Source organism: Camelina sativa, chromosome 10 (genome assembly GCF_000633955.1).
Source record: "Camelina sativa cultivar DH55 chromosome 10, Cs, whole genome shotgun sequence".
NCBI classification, from domain to species: domain Eukaryota; kingdom Viridiplantae; phylum Streptophyta; class Magnoliopsida; order Brassicales; family Brassicaceae; genus Camelina; species Camelina sativa.
Window position 1 is genome coordinate 18,177,886 of NC_025694.1, and position 8,402 is coordinate 18,186,287.

Sequence of the window (8,402 nt, forward strand, 5' to 3'; positions counted from 1 at the left end):
CGTTAGAAAGGCTGCTGGTGAAACTCTTGAATATCACAAGGTTTGTATATATATACATTCAATAACAGTAGTTGTACTATTTAAAAGTGTGCAGAATAATTGTTTTTGCAGATTAGAGTTATATATGTTTGTTATTGTGGTATCATAGTTCTACAAGAAGTTATGTGCTAAACTGGAAAACATTATTTGGAGAGCGAGAGAAGGAATGCCAAAGTCAGAGCTTCTCAGAACAATCACGTTTTGATCCCCACGTAAGTCCGACTAAATGTAGTTGACTAGTGTAATAAATGACGTAATTATTCTTCACAAAGATTGGAAGATTTGCGTCTTGAGCTTGTATTACAATTTATTGTCTTGTAGTTTGATTTGGCTATTGGATTTATTTGTCTGTGTATGGCCATACTTGTCAAAACTTGTCCTCAGTTTGCCCTCACGCAAACAATCAAAAACCAAGATATAGGAGAGGTTTGAAACGGGGGCTTCAGAATCTAAAGCTTGCTAATAAAGTAGATATGCATGGTGAAGGAACTCTACTTAAAAACTTTAGACAAGATCACAACCAAAAATGATTTCAATCTTTAATTTACACATGCATTCATATCTATCATTCTCTTTAACCTTCATTAACAAAGAACCTTGAATCAAGCTATGCATTGTCTTCAAACTCATTTGGCTAGGATATAAGATTAGAGACAAAGATGGTCTCCTTTTCAAGTTGGTTTAACAAACAGATCAAGTTTCTCTCATGAAAAAGAATTGAGATGAAGAGAAGGCTAAAAGTTAAAACCAGCTGATGCATACAAGAGCAACATCATGTTTACCCAAAGGTCTCTAAGACTTCAGCCCTATCATTCTAAACCGAGAAGTTGGTCATATTTATACCATTTAGCAATGATTCTTTTTATACACATTTTCTTCTTCTTTTGTACTTAGCCTTATGAGGGAATTACTTCTTATCATTATAGTGGACTGGAATTCTTCTTATTCACTATGGTTCTCTTTCTTTTCTTCTTAGAACTTTACTGTAATGAATTCCTTGTTGTGCTGAATTCCTTTACTGAATTTACTGTGCTAAAATTCCTTTCTTTTCTTCTTAGAACTTTACTGTAATGAATTCCTTGCTTTTCCTCTTCTAGTTTGCTTAATTATAGTAATAAAAAGTTCCATTTATTCCAATACCAATCAATACAATAAAAGAAGAATGAGTTTCTCTTATCTATACTATTAAAAGGGAAGCATTATTTACAAAAGCAAAATGAAATTTGAGAATATATGACAAAAAATGATCATGAATATATTTCAAAGCGTACAATAAGAGAGGGACATTAAAGTAAATTTGATAATAAAAATGAGCGGATCCTATTGTGACCCGGATTGATTATGTTCGGATCATGTATTAATTGTTCGGAGCTGTTTTTCATACTGTTGTATCCAAACAGAATCAAAACAAGCATCTGCAATAAAATTCAAAAAAAGTAATTAGTTTTGTGTAAACAATTTAAGGAAACAATAATTTCGATATTAATGTACATATTTAATTTGGGCAATTAAATTCGAAATTGTATATATGTAAACATATTTAATTTGATTTTATATTTTGAGATATATCCGGAAACAATAAATTCTGATTTTGATGTTACCTAATATACAAAATCATTTAAATTTGATTATAGAAATGATTTAAATCTGGTTATATATTGTGAGATAATTGCGTAAACAATATTTATTGTGAGATATTTGCAGAAATGTTTGTATATTAGGTGTGCGTATAAAAATATAAGTTGGTTATATATTGTGAGATATCTGCGTAAACAATATTTAAGATTTTATATTATGATTTCTTTTTTAAAAAATCTATATTTCAAAACTAAATGAACAAATCTAAAATTACTACCAAAATCTTTTTTGTTAGTATCCTAAATATATTGTGTTAGGAAAGATATGTTAATCTTCATCTCTATATAAGACGTGTCGAAGTCTTTAGTTTCGTTCATTCACAAAAAAAAATTCCTAGCATCAATATTTTACGTTTTAAATTTTCTGACTTTTATTTTTCATTATCTTATAGTGTTTCAAATTTTTTGCTGGTCATAATGCTTTTATCCATTGCGGAGCAGGTATAGTGGACGAGTTTGACCCTTTTGACAACTATATATTGGGCATCCGGTTCATGAAGTTTAATTGTTTTTTTGGTGTTTTTATTTGGTTTCATGGTTCACAATTTTAATAAAAATATAGCTGATCACTAATCCGGATCACACTCGATCCATGTCCACTATCGTGTCAATCTATTATGTATAGTGAATCGATTATCACTTTAAGTATTAACAAATTTGATGAAACCAAACCATTAATAGATTATGCTATAAATGCTATACCAAATAAAATAATTTTACAGTAAAAATCGTGGTTTTTTTAACTCTGAATTTATTATTGATTGCAAATTATGAGAACTATTACATATGAATCTACCATGGACAATTCCTTCCGATCCTATTAGATTCACGACATGCACTCTTGCTCTCCTGCTCTTGATGAACACCTCCTGTTTCTATGCTCCTTCAGTTGTATGTAGAATTACGGCGAACGACAATAATTGTGCATCACTGGAGATTGTCTGTAAATTTGTCTTCATTAATTTGCACAATTAATAAATCGCATTATTTGGGGTTCAAACCCCAGACCTCCTGGTGTATAAGCATTAATGAACCTTAGACCAACCAAGTGGCCCATGGGGGCTTCCACAAAAAAAATCGTGGTTTTTACATATATTTATATTTTTTGAACTAAAATATACAATCATAAATGGAAAAGTTATTATTAAAACCATAATTATGAGATGGAAAACATGACATATACGGGACATGACAGATTTTATGTCCTAAATTAGACATACCATCTTTCTCTTACTATTTTTTAAATATAATTGTCTTTACTGATAACAAAAACAGATTTGATCATTCTTTTTGTTTAAACCGAATTAAAAACAAATCAAATACTAAACTGATACAAAACTGAGTTTGGATTATGAATGCTAATAACATTTTTTTTAAATACGTTTACAAAAATAATCTGCATGTACGTAATAAATTATAAATGTGTTAGTAAATTTAGTTTTTAAAATCAACCCCGTACCTATGTGCGGGTCTTAATCTAGTTACGTGTTGACACATCAGTTAAAATGTGTAACCAATAAAATATGAGAAATTGTATTAATTGTTATAATTTTATTGGTAGATTTGTACTCTGAACGGTATAGAAATTCCCATACTAGATTTTTTTAAGCGAATCTGAATCGAATTATTTAACCAAAAGTTATTTATAATAATTAAATAAAATAGAAATATACATTTAAATGGCTATATAATAAACCGAATCGAATAACCGAATAATCATCATCAGTCATCACTAAAATCTGAAATAACCATGGCAGAGTTAGTTAAACCGTCACCGTGGATAGGTTCGGTAGGCAAAGTGAAAAGCCAGTTTTGACGGCCCAACTCGGCCCAAATACGTTTCTCAATCTCTCTCTCTCATGTCTCCGCGTGGATATTCTCCGAAAAGTGTATCTCCTCCCTCTCTCTCTCTCTCTCTCTCTCTACTCCTCTAAAAAAAAAAATTAACTTGGCTAGGGTTTTCGATTTCGTGTATTTCAATTCTCAATTCAGAAATCCAAAAAAAATCTGGTGTGTAAACAATCCGGTTTGATCTTCCATGGATTCTCGAGATCCGTCGTCCGCTGTAGCATCCGACGCCGCTAGAGATGCGTCGTTACTCTCCGAAGACGCAGCCGTTCTCTCTGTAACCTCTACACTCGCTAAGTCCGCTCTTTCTTGCTTCCAATCTGGAAAATTCGAAGACTGTATCGACATTTTGATTCAGCTCGATCAGAAGCAGCATAACGATCCTAAGGTTCAGTTTTTGTTGTTTTTTTACTTTGGATTCAGTAGTTCTGTTTTAAGTTTGGATTTGCCTTTTAATTCTGCTAGTTTTGGTACATATATGTTTAGATCGATACTAGGAAAAAAAAAAGAGTTTAGTTTGACTTGATAGACACATTTTACTAAGTTTAGATCTGACTTGTCCAAAGTTACTTCTCTCTTCTGTGTCAGTATTGATTTTGTTTCCGCTGAAGTGTTTTTACTCTATTGTGACGTAGAGATAGGCTTTTAGCTTTGTATCCATCTGAGATACAGAGGAAAGCCTTCTTTTTTTTCAGTGAGTGAACAAAAGGGTTTTTGGTAGTACTAGTCATTCGTGAATGAACATTGTAGATTTAGAAAAGTTCTTTCTAAAGAACTGTATCATTTGACTTTATTTTTTTGTTTTTTTCCAAGAAATGCATGGCTTATGAATTGTTTTTTTATTGATCAACCAGGTTCTACACAATATGGCAATTGCAGAGTACTTCAAGGGTGGTTGCTCGAAATCCAAGAAACTGTTGGAAGAGCTTAACTGTGTCAAGGTATTGTGTTTAAACTTCTGCTTGGGATGTGTTTTCAAGCTATCTATCAATTTACATCACAAATCATCTTCCGCATTTCTTTTAATTGTCCATGAGAATAGGGATATGTTTTCAAATTGGAGTTCTCGTTTTTTCTTTCTTGTATATTCTTGTTGTTATCTCTGGACTGGACCAGTGCATTTTAGGGAAAAAACATACTGGAGAACGCAATTTTAGTAGTCTTTATGTTAATCTCCATGACATGAGTTCTTCTTCTCTGCTATATCTTCAGAAACAAAGTGAAGAACTTGCTTCTGCAGCAAGAGAACAAGTAGAAGCTGTAAACCCTGGAACTAATGTCTCTGTGTCGAAGGATCAATTTGATAGTACAGTAACAACGCTCAACATTGTATGTTCTGATGTATTCCCATGTTTTTTTGAGTCTCAGCTATACCATTCGCATTTTTCAAGGTTTAGTATTGATGTTCGGTGGTCTCATGCAGGCAGTTACCTGGTTTCATATGCATCAGTTTACAAAATCTTCATCCATTCTAGAACCTTTGTTCCAAAATATTGGGCGGCTAAATGAGGTATGTATCCATCTTCTTTTTGTTGTACTTGTTTAATCTGTCGTACTGTCTCTAATTAGACAACATGCTATTTATATGCAGACAATCGCACTTCAAATCTGTTTTTTGTTGCTGGATATTGCACTGGCTTGTCATGACGCTGTAAAATTTTCGGTAAGTATTGTTTGTACTGGTTTAAAGTCTAGAGGTATACTCCAACTGATCTCTTTTGCTAGTGGAAATTAAACCAATGTCCGTGAGCTGCTTTATAAAGTTTCTGAATTGAAACCTAATTCTTTTCTGTCTCTATATTTTTCGTTTGTTCAATATGCCATTTGTCTCTGACTTTATAAACATGACTGCAAGAATCTATACATGTCATGACAAAACAAATATGACATATCTTTAAACTGCCAATTATGAACTGTCATGAGAAATTGGAAACCAACTGATTTCCAAATGAATACAGATGATTCTATGTAGCTATAATCTGATAGGAAAGGTTTGGACTTTTTGGTCGTTAAGGGGAATTGGATTTTCACTTGAATGCATCCTTATGAATCGTTTGTATTGATCAGTTAATAATCTCATTGCATAAAGTCTCTCTGTATCTTACAAGTATTATACACAGGCTGTGTTTGACTATATGGACAAAGCTTTTGGTGTTGGTTTTGGAAGCCACGAAGAAAATGGAAGCACAATGCAACTTTCGTCAAATCAGGGATCAAAGACATCTTCTCTCCTGAGCAGCTCGGTGGTGGCAGATACAGTTGCTGAAAGTAGTTTGTGTGAGGAAACTCTAGATTATGACAATGTGCTAGCAGCAGAATATGATGCAGAGAAACGAATGAAGTCAGTTGGTCATATACCGGCAAACAATCTTCTCAAGACATTAAGCGAAAGGTCATTCTCCACTGCTGATCTGAAGCTCGAGTTGCAGCTTTACAAAGTCCGGTTTTTGCTTCTTACCAGAAACTTGAAACTGGCGAAGCGTGAAGTTAAACATGCGATGAACATTGCTCAAAAAAGGGACTCTTCTATGGCTCTCCTCTTGAAATCCCAGCTTGAATATGCTCATGGGAATCATCAAAAGGCTATGAAGCTTTTGGTGGTCTCTGGTATTCATAAAGAAGCAGGGACTTCAGGAATCTTCAACAACAACCTTGGTTGCATATACTATCAGCTTGGAAAATATGAAGCTTCCTCTCAGTTATTTTCAAAAGCTCTAAGGAGCTGTTCATCACTTAGAAATGAGAAACCAGTGAAGACGTTTTCTCTCTCACAGAATAAGTCTTTGTTAATCACATACAACATGGGTTTGCTTTATTTGGCGCGTGGGGAGCCTCTACTTGCTGCTCAATGCTTCCAGAAGGCTAGTGTTGTTTTCTGCAGACAACCCCTCATTTGGCTCCGTTTAGCTGAATGCTGTATGATGGCTTTACAAAACGGGCTTTTGGATAGATCAGAAATCAGAGTCAATGTAGTTGGGAAAGGGAAGTACAGAAAACTTATGATTGAAGAAAATGGACATCTGGAACTTGATGGTAGTACCCAATGCGGGAAGCTTTCATTACCACTAGCACGGGCTTGTCTCTCAAATGGTATATATCTGCTCAATGAGTCTCTCTTGAATGAATCTAAATCAGATCGTGAATCGACATTATCCGTGGGGATGAACGAGACCAAAGAAGCATCATCCGCTGATCATGGGGAAGCTAACACGAACTCAGACTTGAAAGAGGCAAAAGGAGGATTGAACCAGGACATAATGCAAAGCTCCCTCTCTGCTTTCAAGGATATTCAAAGTAGAGAAAAGCTGTTGATTAAACAAGCTCTGCTTGCCAATATGGCATACGTAGAACTGGAGTTGGAGAATCCTATCAAAGCCTTGGCAGCTGCTAATTCACTCTTGCAACTTCCTGATTGTTCAAAGATCTATGTTTTCTTAGGCCATCTTTATGCAGCGGAGGCCCTCTGCTTGCTCAACCGTCCCGTTGAAGCTGGCGCGCATTTATCTGCCTATCTAGTTGGACAGGATGATTTTAAATTGCCATATGAGCAAGAAGACTTTGACCAATGGCGGATGCACACAAGTTCTGAGTGTGAAGAGACGTTGGATTCGTCAACGGGAAATGCCCGGGATTCAGTTTTCCTAAAGCCAGAAGAAGCTCGTGGAGCACTTTTTGCAGACCTTGCGGCGCTGCTTGCCACACAAGGACATCATGACCAGGCCAAAGCTATGATAACACACGCATTAACTCTCTTACCAAACAATGTACAAGCTACAGTTACAGCAGTCTACATTGACATGATGTTGGGTAGGTCGCAAGATGCCCTTACTCGGTTAAAACAGTGTACACGTGTGAGCTTTGTTCCAGGCAGACTGGAAGTGAGAGCCTCGTAGAAGATTTGTACTCTAAACGGTATGGTTTCTATTTGAAATTCAAGCTTTAGAAAATTAGTTCGTTCTATAAATATCAGAGAATAAGCTTTTGTACAAGTTTTTTTTTCTTACTTTTTTTTCCTTGTATTAGTACTGTGCGATGATATTTGCATTCTTGACTTAGATTTGGGTCGTCAAAGGGGTTAGTTGATTTCTTGTTCAGGAACAAAACACAAGTTTTTTTTGTACTTCGTTTAAATTTTGTTTCAGAAACAGACCCTTTAATTCAGTTTACTTTAGAGATATCTTTGTTAAACTTAAACTACTAAATAAAGAGAGACCTCTTAACTATATTGATTTGTGCGTCTCTCGTTAGACTTTGGTCGCTTTTTGAATCTTTGAACTTGGTCGGAAAGCAAAACTACGAGCTTTTGGAACATTGTCAAGAAACCGCAGTTTTGAAACTCGTAAAACCTAGTTCGGAAGTTATACCATATAGCATTGTTTATACAACAAAATAAATCTAGTATCTTCTTCTTCTCTCTTTTTTATTCACTTTTTTCTATACAAAGCAATTAAACAATAATATGTATCCTTTCATTTTAATACTAATGTAGAAAAAAAGAAGCTTGGTGGACTGGAGATACACAACAACAATATACGTGTCGCTCTAACCATGGGATAAGAACCTAGAAGTTTCCACTTGAGACACGTGTCTTCTTCTCAATCTCTTTAAAAAAGTTGTTAATTTTAATAATCACCAAAGGCAGATTTTTATTTCCAACTAAAGAATAAATGTTTATTATGATTCCCCAAAGACAAAACATAAATCCAATATCCAAGGCAAAAGGAATCCAAAGGGATTATACTATTATTAACTAATAATGGATTATTTTGAAATTATGTGTTCTTTTATAAATGATTTCGGGTTTTTATGGTCATTTTCGTTCACCTTTCTTTATAATTCCATTTCCGATAAAAGTAAACAGAAAAAAAAAAAAAAAAA

At 34.3% G+C, this 8,402-nt stretch overlaps 1 protein-coding gene and 1 long non-coding RNA gene across 3 annotated transcripts in view; both read left to right on the forward strand.

The window, feature by feature from the left end:
* Window positions 1-473, forward strand: LOC104719256. The gene is made up of 2 exons (XR_756579.1): window positions 1-40; window positions 149-473. It is a non-coding gene; the product is annotated as an uncharacterized LOC104719256 (long non-coding RNA).
* Window positions 1-7,699, forward strand: part of LOC109124551 (CCR4-NOT transcription complex subunit 10-like) — a 12,623-nt gene extending 4,924 nt beyond the window's left edge. Inside the window, exons 1-6 of one of the 2 annotated variants that reach the window (XM_010437133.2) lie at window positions 3,564-3,912; window positions 4,379-4,465; window positions 4,737-4,853; window positions 4,948-5,034; window positions 5,116-5,187; window positions 5,645-7,699. In XM_010437133.2, the coding sequence (XP_010435435.1) occupies window positions 3,715-3,912; window positions 4,379-4,465; window positions 4,737-4,853; window positions 4,948-5,034; window positions 5,116-5,187; window positions 5,645-7,417 (2,334 nt within the window). In that variant the 5' untranslated portion in view covers window positions 3,564-3,714 and the 3' untranslated portion in view covers window positions 7,418-7,699. Of the gene's footprint in view, window positions 1-3,563; window positions 3,913-4,378; window positions 4,466-4,736; window positions 4,854-4,947; window positions 5,035-5,115; window positions 5,188-5,644 lie in introns of those variants that run through there. The other variant, XM_010437134.2, reaches the window with a different exon arrangement.